Genomic DNA, 20,838 nt, shown 5'->3' on the forward strand with positions numbered 1-20,838 from the left:
ACTTCTCCATCATTTCGTCCAAATAAAATAATTCACACAGTTTCAGGACTTATGCCCCCACTCATTAGCCATCTGTTTTGCTTTACACATTTTTTTGAGGTGATAAAATTACTCTTTTTCTAAACACAGCCTGTTTTTCAATCTCCAGATGGTTGATCAATTGTATGGGAAAATGAATGGCTGAACGGTAGAAACAGGTGGGAAAGATGAACAAAAACACAAATCCTCACATTACTAATATGCAAATCACTGAGCAGCAAGTTGAGCAAATACCCTCAATTCCCATCAACAACTTTAGAGAAAGGCAAATTCCATTTGCCTCACTGTTGATCATTTAGGTCGACCCTGAACACTGCTTTCATAAAACAAACAAAAACAAAACACCCATCCCCAGTTCAAAAAATTATTCATAGATCATCCAGTCCATCTAGAAGGATATGATTTAATCCTGGCTACTTAGTAAATTATTTGCCCAAGTTAGCTCAGCTAGTTAGTGGTAGATGGCTCTAAAGCCAGTTTTCTTTTTTTTGTTTTGTTTTGGTTTTGTTTTGTTTTGATTTTTATTATTATTATTATTATTATTTTTTTTTTTTTTTTTTTTTTTTTTTTTTTTTTTTTGCAGACCTCAAGAGTCATGATGAACTAGCAGAACATGAAGTTTATGCCCTGGGTTTATTTAGAAAAATAAAACGTTAAATGAAAATATCAGAGGGCATTGCAGATAGTAGGTCTAAGTATTTTTTCATGAAACTTGTTTGTACATGTGTGTGTCATACACAGACTATACATATGCAGTACCTGTAAACTATATTGCCGCATAATGTCTATATTTTCCTAGAGGACACAATCACCAAAGTTGGGAAGTCACCCAACTTTGGGAACTTTGGGAAGTCACCCAAACTCACAGTCACCAAAATTGCTCTATTCTACTATGTGACCTCAAAAGAGATTTGAAAGAAGGAGCATCTGAGCTGGGTCCAAACCCTATTGCAATTTTATTGAGGCCAAGGAGAACTCCACACTCCTGCCAAATCAAGGCACTGTCAGCCTCAATAATTTCCAAGATAAAAATAAAAATCTGTGATATGATCAGAATGTGAAAATTCTTATTTGGGAAGCAAATGTTATAACCAATGCAAGGGCCATTTCAATATTCATTCATTATGCAGTATTTTGAACTGCAGTTGAAATGAATAAGAAGGAAAGGCAAACAATGAAGAGTTCAATTTCTTAATTTAGAAAAAGATTTTTAAAAAAAGGAAAAGAAAAGGGAGCACACAGGCATGGTGGCTCAAGCCTGTAATACCAGCACTTTTGTGGATCACTTGAGGTCAGGAGTTCGAGAAAAGGGAGCACCTCAAAGTTCAGCGGTGGATAATACTTAAATAAATTATGACACCATTGTCTGTCATCTTGGGCCCATTCACTAACTCAAAGCTTTCAAAAGGGCTTTCTTAACCCTCACCTAGAATAGGCTTCCCCAGCCTGAATCCCTAGGGTGGCAGAATAGCAGGGACCCTGAACATTCTTAAAAGATGTAGCTCAGGGTGGGAAGTTGTTTTAATGACAAAGCAAATGAAGTTTCATTATGTCGAGGAACTTTGAGGAAGTCACAGAATCCACGATTTAAAAATATATTTCCCATTATACACCCATACACACACACACACACACACACACACACACACACACCCCTACTTTCTAGAATAAAAACCAAAGCCATATGGGTCTGCTGTTGACTTTCTATACGTCGTAGAGTTATATCAAGTTAGGTCAAGATGTTCAGTCACCTTGAAGACGCTTTTATCAGAAAGGGGGAAACCTTTCTGATAAAGGTTAAGGGGTAACCTTAAGCTGTCACCCCTCTGAAGGTAAAATCAAGGTGCGTTCAGATGTTGGCTTGTTGTAAATTGCTGTTTATATTAATAACATACCAAATGTGGATTTGTTTTAATCTTCGGAACTCTTGCCGGTGAAAACCTCATTTACAAGAAAACTGGACTGATAGGTTTCACTTTCTGTTTCATTTCTATACATAGCTTTATTCCTAGGACACCAACACCACTCGCTACCCAAACTGAAAGCTTCCCCGATTCCGCCGAAGGTCAGGAAAGTCCAATGCCCGGCAAACTGGATTTGCTGCCTTGCGCAGAGGTGGGCGGGACCCCGCCTCCGGGCCGGGCGCCAAGTTGAGCAGCTGGCAAGCCTCGCGCAGCCCCAGTCCTGAAGCCACAGTCCTGCGCTGCTTCCTGAGGCTCCTCACCAGTCCTGCGCAGCTTCCCGAGGCTCCGCACCAGCCGCGCTTCTCTCTGCCTGCAGGTAGGGAGCGTTGTTCCTCCGCAGGTGCCCACGGCCCAGCATCTCTGGCTAACTCGCTGGGCACCTTAGGACGGAGGATCTCTACACCCTTTCTTTGGGATGGAGAGAGGAGGAGGGAAAGGGAACGCGATGATCTAGGGGGCAGTAGAGCCAATTACTTGTTGGGGTTAATAAGAACAGGCAATGCATCTGGGCTTCCTCCAGGCGCAATTCAGTTTTGCTCTAAAAATAATTTATACCTCTAAAAATAAATAAGGTGGGTAGTATAGGATAGGTAGTCATTCTTATGCGACCGTGTGTTCAGAATATAGCTCTGTGCTAGGCTGGAGGTCTGGACACGGGTCCTAGTCCACCGTCAGCTGCTTGCTAGTAATATGACTTGTGTAAGTCATCCCAGCTGCAGCATATAAGTAAGTCTCTTCCTGCGCTAAGCAGGTCCAGGACCCCTGAACGGAATTTATTGGCTCTGTCCATTCTGAGAACCCACAGGAGTCCTACAAGAGGAATGGAGGACCCTAAGAATAAAAATAGTATAATAAAACATTTCTTAGACACGTTGACCTTGGCCTATGTCAAAGTTCAGTCTGGGTTTGTCTTATAACACAAGGAGTAAAAGTGCCATTGTTCTCTTTTTTTAATACTTGAAAAAAAATTTACTGTAGATGCTTTTCTATTAATTAAATAACCTTCTAAAAAATGTTTTTAGTGCTGCATTCGATTAGGTTGGATAACTAAATGAAATTAATTCCTCACTGTTGGGTATAAAGGTTATTTACAGTGGTTCTGTCTTAGCCATTCACTGAACATCATTGCAGAGATATCTATGGAATATTGCTGATTGTTTCTGTCAATAAACTTAGAAGTGTAACTACTTAGTCAAAGAGACTGAATATTTTAAAGGCCTTTTGAAGAAAACTGAAAATGCTTTCCAGAAAGGATGTATCAGTTGACAATGATGGTCGTGAACAGTATTTAAGGAGAACTATGATACTCTGAAGAAAAACTTAGCCTTTCTCAGTAGAAGCAGGTAGGCAGAGGCCACATGACAGCAGTTAGAGTGTGGTCTTCAAGGAAGTCACAGAAATACTGTGGGGAATTGAAACCCCACGTGGAAAATGCACAAGAGTGTCTCAGTGTGACTGAGAAGGAGGTTGGGCTTGGGGTTTAACTTAAGAATATATATTTTTTTTCTTTTGTGGAGATAGGGCTTTTGTTATGTTACCCAGGCTGGTCTCGAACTCCTAGCCTCAGGCGATCCTCCCGCCTCAGGCGATCCTCCCGCCTCAGGCTCCAGAAGTCCTAGGGTTACTGGCCAGAGCCACCATGCAGGCCTCTTGCTCCTACTTTTGAGAAAGGAAGCTTAACTTTTTTGTTTGTTTGTTTGTTTTTGTTTTTTGTTTTTTTTGGAGACGAGTCTCACTCTGTTGCCCAAGCTGGAGTGCAGTGGTGCAATCTCAGCTCATGGCAACCTCTGCCTCCTGGGTTCAAGTGATTCTCCTGCCTCAGCCTCCTGAGTAGCTGGGACTACAGGCACCCACCACCACGCCTGGCTAATTTTTGTATTTTTAGTAGAGATGGGGTTTCACCATATTGGCCAGGCTGATCTCGAACTCCTGACTCAGGTGATCCACCTGCCTCGGCCTCCCAAAGTGCTGGGATTACAGGCGTGAGCCACCACCGCACCTGGCCACTTGACTTTTTCTCTATCTCTTCCTTCTACCCATCCTACCCTTGGAAGATAGAGAAGTAATATCAGTTCCATCGTGTTATACTGGGCTTCCCCCAGGGACAAACCCACTTCCCCAACCTGAATGAGCCATCACTTCTTCCCCAGTTTACATTTCATTGCTCTTTGAATGTCTCTGTTCGGATATGGGAATTCACATATGGTCATAATTCTTACCTGAAGAAGACGTCAGTCTTCTTCTCTTAGACCAACTGCCCTGATGTGAGGTTTAGAGGTTAAAGAACATGTATGTATTTACATGATCTTTGTATTCTGCCTTTTCGTCCCTCACTAATGACAGCTGAACCCCAAGGAAATGGAGCTGTGGAGGAGAGGGTTTGATGAGAGAGTAGGTAAATATTGGATCTAATCCATCACCTTCCAGGAAACCTCCATTACTTCTAAAAATTTCAACTAAATTCGTTAAAGGACAAGAACTCCACCAGAGTAGGCCATAAACATTGGCAAAATTAGTTGTAATCTATGACTAGATTTAATGTCCCTTTGTTTTATTCACATATGGTTATAATGCTTTGCTTGGAATTAGGGGTATTTTAAGTTTTCTTCTGCCTAGTAAGTGTATTTGTGCTTATAATACAATAATTATAAAATATCACATTAATATTTATAACTGTACAGTTAATTCTGACCCAAGGACAAGATAGTCCGGTAGATGCTGCAGCCCGATTTTGTATCTAACCCTGGCAAGAGGATGATGACTCATGTTATTTCACTTACCCTTTTTATCTTTTAACATGAAGGGCTCATATAGGTTGATAAGAAACCAGTGATATAAACAGACCAAAAAATGGTCAGATCTTTCACATTAGCAAAAAAAAATATTTTTTAAACAATACCCAATTCTGGGTGAAAATACAATGGAACAGTACCAAGTATCAACATGTGTCAAGAACCAGAAAAATGTTCTTTTTCTTTGATCAGCAACACTATTTGAGGAAATCTATCCTCAGGGCCTAGCCTGAAATATTTGTTCAGTAGGCACTGAACAAATATTTGCTGAACACACAAATACTTATGATTTTTTAAAATTGGCAACAATCTGATACATAACAATAGAGGAATTAAATATTATGGAACTGTTAAATAAGATGCTTACAAATATCATGCAGTAAGATGGGCAATATTTATATCATAAGCTTAAATGAAACAAATGGGTATTAAAGGTATGGTAAGGTTATAAATTACTTTTTAAAAGATTAAAGGGAAAAGACTGAAAGACATATACTGAAATGCTCACAGGGGTGACAAGGTTCCCCAGCCTTGGCACTATTGACATTGTAGGCTGTATGTCTTTGCTGTGGGAGGCTGGCCTGTGCACTGCAGGATGTTTGGCAGCACTCTTGGTTTCTACCCCTAGATAGCAGTAGCGACCCTCCCTCAACCAGCCCAATTTTGACAACCAAAAATGTTTCCAGGCATCACCAGATTCTCCCTGGGTGACAGTGATGAAACAGTAGGTGATTTTCCCCTTCTTTTCTCATTTTCTGTAATTTTATCACATTACTTTAATAATAAGGAAAAAACATAAAAAATAGATGAATTTATTATTCTACCTCAGTTTGGACGTTTGGACTCCATTTTGGGGTTCTTTCCATTATATCACTTGGTCTGCTAAACATTCTATGGTTTGGCAAGGTGAAATGATTCATGAAATTTTGTTTTTATTTTTTACCTGATACTAAAAGTAAAACATTCATTCACTTGAAAATTTGGACACAGAACACCAAAAAAAAAAAAAAATCCATAATCTCATCTCTCTTTTTCTGTCTTTTCCTTCCTTTTTTCCCTTTAAAAACAATAAAGAGTGAAAACCTACCTGTTCTCCCTCCAATTTAATTCCTAAATATAATCACTGTTAACATCTTGGATATTTCCTGTGTCTAAACACACATACTCACTTTTTCTTTTTTTTAGCAAAAGTGGATTTCTGCTACATGTAGTGTTCTGCAACTTCCTATATGTTTACAAAATCAATACATTTATATATGCTGAATTCAGTCCTTAATGGTATTATATTTTGTGAATATAACAAAATTTATTTAACCACTTAGACAATCTAGGATATTCTCAGTTTGCTGTTATGAGCAATGCTCTTCCTTTACATATACATATATATGTGTGTGTGTGTGTATGTGTGTGTGTGTGTGTTTGTTTTAGTAGGATAGATTTCTAGGAGAGGGCGAAATGTCATATGACATCCACATTTACAATTGTAATAGGAAGTATCAAAGTGCCCCCTAAAAAAAAAAAATTCCTCCCATTAGTGGGTGAGAAAGCCTATTTGTTCACATCTTCACAAACACTAAATACTAGAAATATTTACAATTGTGTTCAAGCTAATAAGTGAAAAATGGTATTTCATATCTTATAATTTTTATTGTGAGATTGAACATCTTTCCTATGTTTACATGTCACCTGTATTTCTTATTCTCTGAACTATACATTATGACCTTTCACTTATTTTCCTCATGGGTTATGTGTAGTTTGTGTAGTTGTCTTATTGATTGTTAGGAGCTATTTATATATTAGGAACATTAGTCTCCTGTTAATGTTAATGTGGCATTGATTAGTTGATCATTTGTGAGTTCATGTCTGTATACAAAGATTAGAGAGGCACTAAGAGGGAAAACTTACCTCTTTCTTATCAAAGTTTGTAAATATATGTATAACAGAAGAGAGAGAAAACATTAATAAATGCTGAAATAGAGTATAAATCTTTTACTCCACTACTTCAGCTACAAAAGGAGAGTGACTTTTCTTTCATGCTGACTTCCATATTCCCCATGCCTAAAATAGTGCCTAGCACAGAAGAGGTGCTCAATCAGTGTTTGCTAAATGAAAGAATTAGTAACATTTCAAGCAGGATGACTAAATGAAGAATAGAATCTAGGCAGATACTCTGGAAGAGTGACTGTGAGTCATTCATGGTCTTGGTATGAATTAGTCAAATCCAGCTTTCTCCCCTTCCCACTCCCCACTGTTAGTAGAATAATCTGTTTATTGAGAGAACAGATTTATAATTTAGAATAAGTAAGAGGGGCAGAAGAGAAGATTTTGAAGGATGGCACCTGAAGGAGGACTAGCATGGCTGAGATAGTGAAGTGGAAGTCTTGAAAAGCTAAAGGGTAAGATGAAAGTATTTAGCCGTAGGGGGAAAAAGCATTGACAGGTTGGAAATGTAAAAGTCAGATTATCCTTGCTTTGACATTTTGTACAGGGCAGGTTCTACTAGGTATGTTACAATGCAGAAAAAACATGAAATAGTTGAGAGGAATTTGGTGAAATAATATCTTCTTGGCTTCTTTTGAGTGAGCAGATTTTTTTCAGGGCCTGTAACTATAATAAATTTGAAACTTCTCATCTTTTAGTAACTTTTTTCACTTAAGTTTATGTGGCTATGGGCAATGGAATGAAGGTATTGAACTTCCAATTCTCTGTTGGGTTTCCACAATTACAAGTCAATCATAACTGGTTATTAGAAGACTATTTCAATTAGAACCACCAAGTCCCATAATGTCATATTGTGTGTTTAATTATTAAGTAAAGCAGTCTTCTTTTTGTGTTTTCCATAATTAGCACATTCCAGAAAGATGAGGATATTTGCTGTCTTTATATTCACGATCTACTGGCATTTGCTGAATGGTAAGACACCAAATCCTTCCATTAGGTTCTATATTTTAAATATTTTAACCATGAGTTTAAAACTAAAATGATAATTTAAAATGCATGCAATTTTCTTATAGAGAGAATATTCTCTTCTTTCTTCTACTTTACACAATGACAAAGTCTTTCTTCTGCTTTACACAATGATGAAGTTCCCTGTGTCATTGTGTAAAAATATAGAGAATATAGACAAATTGAAAGACACAAAATAATCTATTACCCATTTCCCAGGGTTAACTACTGAAAATATCTGGGGAAATGGCCTGTATGTATATATTTATTTGTTTGTTTTCAACAAGGCCAAGATCTTTCTATCTTTCAATCTTGGTTGCCCTGTGACATGCCTTTCCTGATGAGGATACTCTAAGGAAGAATTGTAGGATACATGGAAAATGTCAGGGTAACACAGTAATGGCACCCCCCTGTGGATTTTCCTGAACTCCATACCAATGTACTTCTTGCCAGAAAACTGATCAAAAGTTTAGGGAAGTAAAAAGACATGTTAGAATCTACCATTCCCTCTATGTAGGAAGCAAATAGGTGTCCATTCAAAGGACATTCTGGGGATGTCTACATGAAACCAAGTCTCCTGGTTGTAAGTACTCCATCTCCATATAATATTTCAACAGTAATATATGTTTATAAATTGTGGGGGCAACTTGTTTAGCTAATTTTATTATTCTGTTATTGGGACACTATGTCTCGGCATGAGATATAGTGTCCCAAAACGTATTTCAAGCCCATTGGATAAAATATGTATTTAGCAAGTTCTTAAATATAATGATAACATAACTGACCAGATAAAGTGATTTTTAAATGCTGTGCCAACTTTATAAATGTTTTGAGGAATTTTCCCTTTTCTGAAGGTTATTCTTCTTTCTTTTTAGCATTTACTGTCACAGTTCCCAAGGACCTATATGTGGTAGAGTATGGCAGCAATATGACAATTGAATGCAAATTCCCAGTAGAAAAACAATTAGACCTGGCTTCACTAATTGTCTATTGGGAAATGGAGGATAAGAACATTATTCAATTTGTGCATGGAGAGGAAGACTTGAAGGTTCAGCATACTAACTACAGACAGAGGGCCCAGCTGTTGAAGGACCAGCTCTCCCTGGGAAATGCTGCACTTCAGATCACAGATGTGAAATTGCAGGATGCAGGGGTTTACCGCTGCATGATCAGCTATGGTGGTGCCGACTACAAGCGGATTACTGTGAAAGTCAATGGTAAGAATTATTATAGATGAGAGGCCTGATCTTTATTGAAAACATATTCTAAGTGTTGAAGACTTTTCATTCTTGTAAGTCCATACTTATTTTCAAACAGAATAGCATAGTCTGTTCATTCATTCATTCAGTTCATGAATTCATTCACATAAGTCTCCAATTAGCATTCCTTGAGCACCTATGTGATAGTCACTGGAAATCCAGAGACAACACAGAGCCATGTTCTACGGTATGTACAGTTTTCCAAAAATAATTCCTAGTCTTTACTTTTTTATTACAAATGTAATACATACATTTGCAAATAATTCAGATACTATGGAAGAGATCAAATGAATTGCAAAAGTGTCCCTCCTCCCTTCACCACTATCTCCCATGAGATAACCAAGACACTCCAAGAGAGTAACCATTATTTGTGTGTCCCTCCAGAAACTTTTTTATTCAACTACTATTTTTTCATTTTATTAGGTCTGTCAGTTTTCCTTTTTTGAGCCTCTCTATATCAAATGCTAATAAATATATTCAGAACAAAGGCTCACATTAAAAAAGACTTGAAGTCTCCCTATGAAGACAAAAAATAATCATATTAAGTGTAAAAGAACTTATTCTTCCAGTACAGTATAAACTATACTCACTGGGCATATATTCATCTTGAAAATCTATACTAATGTTGTCTTGGGGAATTGAAGAGGAACTAGGAGTATCAATTCCTGGGAACTGACCCACAGTTATGTCATCAGGTCGCTTGAGTTCGAAGTTTTGTGTTGGCACTAGCTAAGTAAAGGAAAACACCTCTGCTTTCATTGTTGAATTTCATAGAATTGAGAGCTGAAAGGATCCCAGGCAGGAGCAACTAATCCAAACTCCCACAAAGAACAAAAATCCCCCAGAGGATCTCTGTTCATATATTTCCTGCAGTGGCATCCCTGTCATATCCCACAATGGCATCCCTGCCATTTGGACTCCCCTTCCATATCCTGTTGAAATTACTCCCTAATAGTAAGCTGAAATCTGCCCCTCTAGTTGTAGTTTTGGAATTATTTCATTTCCATGATGATCTTTTAATATTTGACTAGAATTAAATCATCTCCCCTTGGTATTTCCATTCCTGGACTAACTACCATCAATCTGAGGGCTAACAATACAAGTAGAAAAAGTCTACACTTGTCATTGATCACTGATCAATGATTAATCAATGATCACTGATAATTATAAACTCAAAAACAAAATCATGTGGGGATTAAGAGAAATTAAGTTTTATGTTGTATTTCTGGTCCCTGATTCTGGCTCAAATAATGCTACTATTGTCAAGAAGATATCACTTGTAAAGTAGATTTAATTTTCATTATATTTTACCATGTGCTTCTCCATTCATGGCATTTCTTGAGATGTTGTGGTTTATACGTTCAGTTTTTCTCCAGTCCATCAGCAAATATCAGGCATCTACTGTGTTCCAAAATATTAAAGAAATCATCATGACTTAGCCTCATCAACAGCATTGCTAGATCTGGGATGGAAAAGAAGAGTATAATCCTGGCAGTCAGGAAGAAGGCCGCATAAAGTATAAGTTTCTCCTTCCAAAGAAGATCTCTCATCAGCTTGTAGGGAGTGTATAGGGAGGGGACAGCTGTCCTCGTAGTAGCAAAGGGTTTTATTCAGGTCATCTGGGCTCCATAATATCCCTTGTGTATCTGCAGTCTCCTTTGCCATGGATCAACACAATAGGAAATCTTCCGGCACTGATGGTTTTTCCAAGGGGGAGTTCTTCAGGGAGCAAAGCAAATGACCAACCAGGTTTGAGGACCTGATTTGTTTGACAATTCCATTTTGTATCTTAAATTAGTTAATTTGCATTCTAGTCCCAATCCATCTTGTCATTTGCAGACAGTGGTTTTGGGGTTGAGTTGAGCTATACCAAAAGTCTGAACCTTCTGCACTTAGAACAAGGAAGGCAACTACCAAGCTTCACTTGCACTGAGGCAGTGTCTCCAATGGAAATGAGATAGCTGGCTTGCAGGAGCTTTCCAACTCAGGGAAGTAGAACTCCTGAGTCACCTCCATATGCAAATGATTTCACAGTAATGCTGTTGAACTTCACTTCCCATCACAGCAAATGTGTGGTAACATAGCTTTGCCACAGGAGTTTACTCACCATGGGATTTTAAAGGTGAAACATTTCAAAACTGAAATTTGAAAGAATTTAGTTTTGGATTCACTCAATTATCATGATCACTTTGGGTGTTATTGCACCTTTCATGTTTGTGAGTTTAAATACCAGACTCTCAGGCCTCTAACTTTCAATTAAAAGTGTTTTTCTTTAATCACTGAACCTAATAGCAGGGAAAACGAAATGTTCATTCAGACTTTCAGGACCTTCAATGAGATGAGGCAGCTGAAAGATCAAAGTGTTGCATAGTTATCTCAGTAAAGCTATTTGGATCGTATGGACCAGATCAACTGCTGTCATTCCCCACCAACCCCATCTTTCCCCAAAATTCCCAGCCCTGTTTAAGTGTTCTCTGTAGCATTTATCTCTATCTAGTATATTGTGTAGCATATCATATCATACTTTTCTATTTTGTTTGTTGTCTCTCTCCTCCTAGAATATAAACTCCACAAGCACAGAGATTTGGGTCTGTTTTTTAATATTGTTGTATCCCCAGGGCTTGACATACAGCAGAGTGGTAGTATGACAAAAGCACACAAAAAATATTTGTTGAGTCAATGAATGAATGATTTCCTCAAATAGGATTAGCCTAAAATTTTGGCAACATGAACAGACTTGGATATATGAAAATTTATTTCCAAAACTGTTCATCAGGAACTGTTAGCACCTTCTAAAGGGTACACTGAAGCAGCAGTAGTAAAAGGAGAAGGAGGAGGAGCAGCTCTGCTACTACTACTATCGAGTACTACTACAATTAGCACTTGCTTATTCTGTGTGTTAGGTCCTGTACTGAACATTCTGTCTAAATTAGTTCATTTCCTCCTGGAAATGACTCTGTGGGGTAGGTGCTTCATCATGTAAGATGAGTATTTTTCACACTTCACTGTCTCTGAAATCTGAGTGTGTCTTTCAATGATGGAATCTTTGATTTCATGATAAGTGGTATTATTCCCATTTTAAGGATGAGGAAACTGAGGTCCAAAGAAATTAAGTAATTTGCCCAAATTCACCCAGCCTCGTAAATGATAAAGCTAGTTCTAAATCCAAGCAGATTGGCTCTGAAGTCTGGGCCCTTAATAACCACTTATTGCCTGTATTTGCACCTCTGGTGTATGTATCAAGTTACATATTGGCTTCAAAACTATCATGACCTTTTCTTGATTTTGATTGTTCAACGTTAGTATAGTGTTCTAGATCTAGTAAACCAGGGGTCTGCAAAAAATTTTGATTACTCACCTCATCTGTAAAATATTTTAAACTTGTGTGTCTGTGCACGCACATTTGTATGTAATTATAAAAAATTTACTATTAATATATAGGTTGTACCGTAAGAAATTGCCATTTTTGAAGAGCAAAAAAGGTTGAATATTACCAGTTTCATCTGGTTCAACCTAATAGACATTTGTACAAAAACAGACATTTTAAGAGGATGAAATAAAAATTTAATAAACAATATTTTCAATTTTTACTAATTGTGATGCTTCACTATTGTTAGCTAATATATCGAGGCATAATATACCTTAGGGTGGAATTTATCATTAACAAAGGTGGATGGTGTCAATAATCTTGAGGTTTGTGTTTTTTTATATAACACTGTGAGGTCTAATTAAGTACTTAATTATTTACAACCTCATACAGTGGCCAATAAGAAGTGTCATTTCTGCTGTTTCCTCTGGGTTGTGCTTGAATTATTAGTATTATCTTCAATCCTCAGTTTCTTTGTGGAAAACTTTTTAATTAGTTGTTTAATTTTGTAAGATGGTTAGTTTAGTCAAAATTAGATAAGAGAATCTGAAAATCCATAATTACCCCAAAGCAACCCACTCATAAGAACTATTATTTTTGTGTTTTGAAATCATAATTTTATTGATTTCCAGTGTTTCCACTGGTAGTGGTTTCATTGATGTAGGAGTATCAAAACATCACTCATTATTTATTTCAGTTTTGTTTGATCCTAGCTGTTTTGTGTTAACTCTGAAGAAATTACATCACAGATCTATTGTTGTCCTTGGTAAAGGAATGGAGTGTTAAAGCTCTAGATCATTAGTGGTTACGCTGTAGTATTAGGAGTAAAAAAAAGATTATACCAACAAAATAAGAACATGTTAATGTACTTGTAATAGATAAACATGAATAAAGCTCTTATGCTATATAGATGCACTGAACAATCTACTAGAATTGTCAGCAAACTGGGTATCTTAATCCTAAAAGGGTCGCAAACCAATGATCTAAAATTGAATCAAACTTTCTTCCTTGAGCATAATTATTTAAGTGATTTATTAAAATAGCCAGCATTTAAAAGCTTAAAATATAAGTATCATAATGTAGTATCCTAGATAGGATCCCAGAACAGAAAAGGGATATTAGGGAAAAACTGGAGGAATGGAATAAATTATGCAGTTTAGTTATTAATAATGTACTAATGTCCTTAGTTATGACCATTGTACCATGGTAAAGTAAGATACTAACAATAGAGGAAATTGGGTAAGGGGTATATGTAACTCTATACTATCTTTGCAATTTTTTTGTAAATTTAAAACTTCTAAAATAAAGAACAAATTTAAACATTAAAAAGTATCACCATGTACATGTATCACTGTTTACAGATGAAACAGTATGTATTTTTATATCTAATTTCTGATCATTGGCTTCAAATCAGAAAAGTGAATGACACATCAAGATCAGGTTTTCTGTTTACTAAATAAAGTCTAAGAAAACAAAGCATACCAGCTGGAGAGATTCATGTTTATAAAGACAGATTTATAACAACAAAAATAAAATACCCAAGAATAAATTTAAGAAGAAATGGGGCACTATGTAAAAAGTATAGCACTTTACTGAGAAACATATGTAAACCTGAACACATGGAGAGAGATATTTTATATTTGAATAGAAAGACTGCTGGTTTAAAGATAATTCTCTTCAAATTTTTTTTTGTAGAAATTTAAGAGGTACAAGAGCAGTTTTGTCACACAGATATATTACATAGTGGTGAAGTCTGGGGTTTTAGTGTAAATTAATCTTTACATTTTGTTTGAGCCCAATAAATGTACTGACATGATTTTTATAGCAAGATAGTCATTCCTATTAACCCAAACTTGTCCCAACTTTGAACTGAACTGAGGCAGAGCTAGCAGGTGTTCCCCACTGCTGAGGCATCTGAACATTAAGCGTATCCCTCTGAGAACCAGCCCGCATTGATCCTCTTTCTAATGTAGACAGCATCAAGCTATATATCTAGTTCTGTGCTCAGCAAAAGCCCTGACTTCTTTTTGCTTATGTCCTAGCTCCATACAACAAAATCAACCAGAGAATTTTGGTTGTGGATCCAGTCACCTCTGAACATGAACTAACATGTCAGGCTGAGGGCTACCCCAAGGCTGAAGTCATTTGGACAAGCAGTGACCATCAAGTCCTGAGTGGTAAGACCACCACCACCGATTCCAAGAGAGAGGAGAAGCTTTTCAATGTGACCAGCACACTGAGAGTCAACACAACAGCTAATGAGATTTTCTACTGCATTTTTAGGAGATTAGATCCTGAGGAAAACCATACAGCTGAATTGGTCATCCCAGGTAATATTCTGAATGTGTCCATTAAAATATGTCTAACACTGTCGCCTAGCACCTAGCATGATGTCTGCCTATCATAGTCATTCAGTGTTTGTTGAATAAATGAATTAATGAATAACATTATATTTATAAAATGTATCCTAATTCCTCACTTCCATTCATCCAAATCATATTGTTACTTAATAAACATTCACCAGATATTTATTGAATATGCCTTTTGTTCCATGCATTGTAGTGCTCATTTGACACACATAGAATAATAAAATTCACGTTCACACTCTTCAGGAAACAGATAAAAAAACAAACGAACAAACAAAAAACAGGCAATCCAATACCATGTGGGAAATGCTTTCATACCATGTGGGAAACCTGGGGGAATACCTGAGAGGAATACTCAATTCAGGCCATGTTTCAGGAATCCAAATCCTGGCACATCAGAGCCTCCTCCTCCTTTCTAGGGTTTCTGTGGCAGGAAATAAATGGAACGTATTTTTCTATCTTATGCCAAACAGGAGGGACCCCTTCTCCCCTGTGCCTCTCCCAAGGTAGTCTACAATATTTCAACGCTAGCAGTCTGTTTAGTGCACAGGACATGAGGCTGTGTATCCCTGGGCAAATTGCTAGATTTCTGTGTGCTTCACTTTCTCTGTAAGATTATAACCTACTGAGCAAGGTTATTGTGGGGGTCAAATTAGCAACAGTGTATGAAAATGATTTGAGACCATTGCCTGCACAAATTCAACTATTTTTTTTTTAAATCTCACTACTCTATAGAAGTAGGTAGGGTGGGAGACAGAGTCTGATGGGAGACTCAGAATGTGAAAGAAAGTGAGGTGAGTGAGCATGATATTTAATATAAACACAAAGATATTCTGAGAAGAGCTTCTCACTTCCCCTGCCCCCAATAGATGTTGACAAGAAAATGCCATGTACTTCAGCAAAAACAGCTGAAAAATTAGACAGAAAAGTCAATCAATAGGAAAAGATAATCCAGGATGGTCTTGTGAACAGAAAGAGGGAAAAAAAAGTTTAGAAAATGATGGGGATGCTCTTACTGGGGTATGAGTCCTCAGGTATTCAACTGGCTTTCAGTAAAAGCTAGACTAGTGGGTTCCTGCCATTTAAAAGCTGTTTTATGACAACTTACTTGTTGGGTGGCCTACAGTAACTCACTTAACTGTGCTGAGTCTGTTTCCTCATCTGTAAATTGGGGATTTTTTTAAATAACTGGCATGCCTAACTCATAAAGTTGTTCTGAAACTGAAATAAAACATATATGAACAGGCATTGTAAACTGTAAGTTATGGAAAAAGCTGGCTGTTGTTGTGTCTTTAAAGCTTCACCTGGGTAGTTAGAGATGGATCATGGGTCTCAGTGGAGAGCTGAGCCAGGCAGGAGCTGACTAAGGGTGAGAGGTGGGAGTTAGCAATCTCTGAACATCTGTGTGCCATGGGACCCCTTTTCCTCCTGCATAGTACCCCAGACAAGGAGCCTAGTAAGAGATACTAATGACTTGTTGTCCAGAGATGTTCAAACTGCAGAGAAAGATAAGACAACAAGCATTGGCCTCCAATCATGATGACAGATAGGAGGAGGTGGGAGCTCCTTAGCAGTGCTGGTTGGTTTTCCATGTTCTACTGTGGGCCATCTCTGCCATGTACTGTAGGCTACTAACTTCTATATTAAAAAATGCAAGAGGGGCCGGGAGTGGAGACTTATGCCTGTAATCTCAGCACTTTGGGAGGCCAAGGTGGGCAGATCACTTGAGGTCAGGAGTTTGTAACCAGCCTGGCCAACATGGTGAATCTCTGCCTCTACTAAAAATACAAAAATTAGCCAGATGTGGTGGCGTGCACCCATAATCCCAGCTACTCGGGAGGCTGAGGCACGAGAATTGCTTGAACCTGGGAGGCGGAGGTTGCAGTGAGCCAAGATTGTGCCACTGCCCTCCAGCCTGGGCAACAGAGAAAGACTCTGCCTCAAAAATAGATAAATAAATAAATAAATAAATAAATAAGAGGAAGTGAAATAATCAAGGCCACCATTTAATACTGAGTAGCCACTCCATGTGGTACTGTGCTAAGCACATTATAAAATATTAGCCTCACAAGAAATGTATTAGCATTTGTATTTTGCACACTGGTTAAGTATCTTGCCCAAGACCTCAAAACTGGTTAAGGGGCAGCAGAATGTAATCCCAGCACCACCTTTTCAAAGTCTGGGCTTCTTACACTTCTCCATGCTGTTCCCATTTTAAGAGACGTATCTCGCCATTCCAGCCACTCAAACTTTGGCATTTAAGAAAATTATCCTAAAGCTAAACTAAACTTCAAGGATGACTATTCTCCTGATGATCCCTTCCCATCAAAATTTTATCTTTAGTCAGTTTGTTTTTGTTTTGTTTTGTTTTTCAGAACTACCTCTGGCACCTCCTCCAAATGAAAGGACTCACTTGGTAATTCTGGGAGCCATCTTTTTACTCCTTGGTGTAGCACTGACATTTATCTTCTATTTAAGAAAAGGTAGTATTTCCTTAATTGCAGTGGTCTCCACTGGGGATGAGGAGGGGGTGAGAATTGGATCATGGCTGCAAGGAAACCTGACTTAACCTCTGTAGGGTGGTGCAAAGGCATTCCACTGTTCAACAGTAATTATATTGAAGCTGCATGGGATCATTGGGTGAAGATGAGGTGTAAGGGGTGAGGGACAGGAGAATGGGTAGGGATGGAGGTAGAAGATGCAGTGTCATACAGTTTTTATCTATCATGAAAATAACCACAGACTTACTGTAAAGAAGGAGCTAAAATGCCTGTCATTTTCAGTTGCATTTTAGTTTTGCAGTAGTTGCACCCAGCTGGTTTCTGGGTACTCTAAGTAATAAAAATAGTTCCTCTGTAGAACTGTAGTATTTTCACCATAGAGTATTTTGTAAAATTATTGGTAGAGGATGTTACATAATTTGCATGTGTTCCTTTCTCCATTTACCTGTGGGAACAATTAAAATCCAGGAAAATGAGTATATTCAAATAATTTCCTCCCATTTATGATGATTCAGAGTAAATAATTCCTCCGATACTTAGAGAAGTATACCAAGAGATCCAGTGATTGTATAGAGTTGTCTGATGTTAAATAGGGAAGTAGAATATGGAAGGGAATTCCAATAGTCGTTGAAAAATTCCCCACAACCCCTTACATGGGGGAAAGTGGTGTTAACTGAGAGAGTAGAGATAAGCTGTTACCAAAAATTATGTTCTTAACAGGATTGAGATAGCCAGAACATAAGGATCAAGTTTCAATGACAGTAAGATCCTGAGATGCAGTTGATTTGCACAAAGAAATAATTGTTGCCAGCTTGCATTTTGAATATTTCTCTGGAAAAAGAGATTAGTTGGCAGTAGAAATGAATAGAAATCAATAGATATTAAAATACCTCAGAATTTGGTTCATCTCTGGGAAAAGATGAAAAATAAAAGTGTATAGTCCTCAAGAAAATCTGGGATCAAAAGCATGTGCCTTACCCTATTGAATTAATTAACCTCAGAAGTTGGGAACTGTGGAATAAGGATGTCCACCAGACTTCCTAGGGATTACAAATGTTTCATAGAACTTGAAATTTAAACTTGGGTCACTGTATGGGATGTAGAGCTGTGCTATATGGAAATAAAAATGATTTCTTTTTCTCAAGGGAGAATGATGGATATGAAAAAATGTGGCATTCGAGTTACAAACTCAAAGAAGCAAAGTGGTAAGAATATCAGAAGGAATTGGGAAGTAGAAGGCAAAAGAAACAAAAAGCTAAAGCAATAACAAAGAGAAATCCATTAGTCATAATCTCCTTTCCTTTTAAAGAATGCTGGTTCCCCTTTGCCTCACAACTAATACAAGAACTTCTCCACCATCTCAGGAAGTTTAGGGATGACCTTCAAGAGTAGAGAGTAGGGAGCAGCTCTGTGGAGAGAGGAAAGGAGCAGGGAAGGGGAAGGAGTCAGCTTCCCTTTGCTAATCTGTTGCCCTGCACCCTAGCAGCTCCCTGCAGCAGGGGACAAGGTTGACTTAGGTGGATGGATAATTAATTCTAAAATATTGTGTGTCAGTATTGTAATACTATGTTAACTGCGCCATGCACGGTATCTCATTTAATCCCCCACCCCTTGCCATTACCAAAAAGAGAGAGAGAAAAATACTAGAATTATCCTCATTTTACAGTAGAGAAAACAGAGGGTCAAGAAGATAATGTAAAGTGCCCAAGAACACACAACTGATCACAAAAATCAAGCTTGGGGGGCCATTAGCCTAACCACAGACCCTTACTCTTAACCCATCTGCTTCAATCCATTTTGCTACAAATGTTTACATTTATAAGCAGGGCAGAAAAGTCTCATCCAGTTTATTGAACTAAGAAGACAGTTATATTAAGGTTTCTAATTTTTTTTAATGTAGTTAGAAACCAAACTTAACAATGAGCCCAAGTTTAAAGCAGTCTAATTAACTTGACAAGCTCAGGCAAGTTTCATTCTGTGGCCCATAGCATCATCTGTGTTGTAAAGCTAAGTAGCAAATGTTATTTGGGTCATCCTGGGGGAAAAGTCATCCCAATTTGCTCAGGACTGAGGGGTTTTTCAGGATATCATGTAAGGATAATTGGGTACAAATATAACCTGCTTCTTTCTCTCATTTCAAATTTCTCATTTATCATCTCAGCAACTATGAGTTATGTTTTTTATTAGATTTCTTGTTACTCTTTCCCCAGACCGCTCCCCATGAAATTAATATACTATTATCACTCTCCAGATACACAATTGGAGGAGACGTAATCCAGCATTGGAACTTCTGATCTTCAAGCAGGGATTCTCAGCCTGTGGTTTGGGGGTTCGTCAGGGCTGAGCATGACCAGAGGAATGAATGGGCCCGTGGGATGCATGCAGTATAGGACTTAAAAGGCCCAAGCACTGAAAATGGAACCTGGTGAAAGCAGAGGAGGAGAATGAAGATAAATGGAGTTGAACAGGGAGCCTGGAGGGAGACCTTGATACTTTCAAATGCCTGAGGGGCTCATCGGCGCATGTGACAAGGAGAAAGGATACTTCTGAACAAGGAGCCTCCAAGCAAATCATCCATTGCTCATCTTAGGAAAACGGGTTGAGAATCCCTAATTTGAGGGTCAGTTCCTGCAGAAGTGCCCTTTGCCTCCACTCAATGCCTCAATTTGTTTTCTGCGTGACTGAGAGTCCCAGTGTTGGAACAGTATTTATGTATGAGATTTTCCTATTTATTTTGAGTCTGTGAGGTCTTCTTGTCATGGGAGTGTGGCTGTGAATGATTTCTTTTGAAGATATATTGTAGTAGATGTTACAATTTTGTCGCCAAACTAAACTTGATGCTTAATGACTTGCTCACATCTAGTAAAACATGGAGTATTTGTAAGGTGCTTGGTCTCCTCTATAAGTACACATTGGAAGCATAAAGATCAAACCGTTGATTTGTATAGGATGTCACCTTTATTTAACCCATTAATACTCTGATTGACTTAATCTTATTCTCAGACCTCAAGTGTCTGTGCAGTATCTGTTCCATTTAAATATCAGCTTTATAATTATGTGGTACCGTACACACATAATCTCCTTTCATCGCTGTAACCACCCTGTTGTGATAACCACTATTATTTTACCCATTGTACAGCTGAGGAAGCAAACAGATTAAGTAACTTGCCAAAACCAGTAAATAGCAGACCTCAGACTGCCACCCACTGTCCTTTCATAATACAATTTACAGCTATATTTTACTTTAAGCAATTCATTTATTCAAAACCCATTTATTAAGTGCCCTTGCAATATCAATCACTGTGCCAGGCATTGAATCTACAGATGTGAACAAGAGAAAGTACCTGTCCTCAAGGAGCTCGGAGTATAATGAGGAGATTAATAAGAAAATATATTATTACAATCTAGTCCAGTGTCATAGCATAAGGATGATGTGAGGAGAAAAGCCGAGCTGTGTTGCCAAGAGGAGGAAATAGGCCAATGGGTCTGGGACAGTTGAATGTACTTAAACATCTTAATAATCAAAGTAATTTTCATTTACAAAGAGAGGTCAGTACTTAAAATAACCCTGAAAAATAACACTGCAATTCCTTTTCTAGCATTA

At 37.8% G+C, this 20,838-nt stretch overlaps 1 protein-coding gene across 3 annotated transcripts; it reads left to right on the forward strand.

The window, feature by feature from the left end:
• The first annotated feature begins 1,939 nt into the window (after window positions 1-1,939).
• On the forward strand, window positions 1,940-20,530 carry CD274 (CD274 molecule). Of its 3 annotated transcripts, XM_007969335.3 has the most exons (7): window positions 1,943-2,319; window positions 7,643-7,708; window positions 8,617-8,958; window positions 14,410-14,697; window positions 17,109-17,216; window positions 18,380-18,439; window positions 19,486-20,530. In XM_007969335.3, exons 2-7 carry the CDS (start codon window positions 7,657-7,659, stop codon window positions 19,506-19,508), a joined length of 873 nt encoding a protein of 290 aa, XP_007967526.1. In that variant the 5' UTR covers window positions 1,943-2,319; window positions 7,643-7,656; the 3' UTR covers window positions 19,509-20,530. The 3 variants fall into 3 exon arrangements, 2 of the variants coding, with proteins under 2 accessions (XP_007967523.1, XP_007967526.1); XM_007969332.3 differs by lacking the exon at window positions 19,486-20,530 and having other exon boundaries at window positions 1,940-2,319; window positions 18,380-19,479; XR_012094774.1 differs by having other exon boundaries at window positions 1,941-2,319; window positions 17,109-18,439.
• Window positions 20,531-20,838: the final 308 nt, after the last annotated feature.

Source organism: Chlorocebus sabaeus, chromosome 12 (assembly GCF_047675955.1).
Source record: "Chlorocebus sabaeus isolate Y175 chromosome 12, mChlSab1.0.hap1, whole genome shotgun sequence".
Lineage (NCBI taxonomy): Eukaryota > Metazoa > Chordata > Mammalia > Primates > Cercopithecidae > Chlorocebus > Chlorocebus sabaeus.

Coding starts and splice junctions, on each gene's coding strand:
- CD274 (XM_007969332.3), top strand. CDS start 7,657: ATGAGGATATTTGCTGTCTTTATATTCACGATCTACTGGCATTTGCTG. Junction 8,959..14,409: donor GATTACTGTGAAAGTCAATG/GTAAGAATTATT, acceptor CTTATGTCCTAG/CTCCATACAACAAAATCAAC. Junction 17,217..18,379: donor TATCTTCTATTTAAGAAAAG/GTAGTATTTCCT, acceptor CTTTTTCTCAAG/GGAGAATGATGGATATGAAA.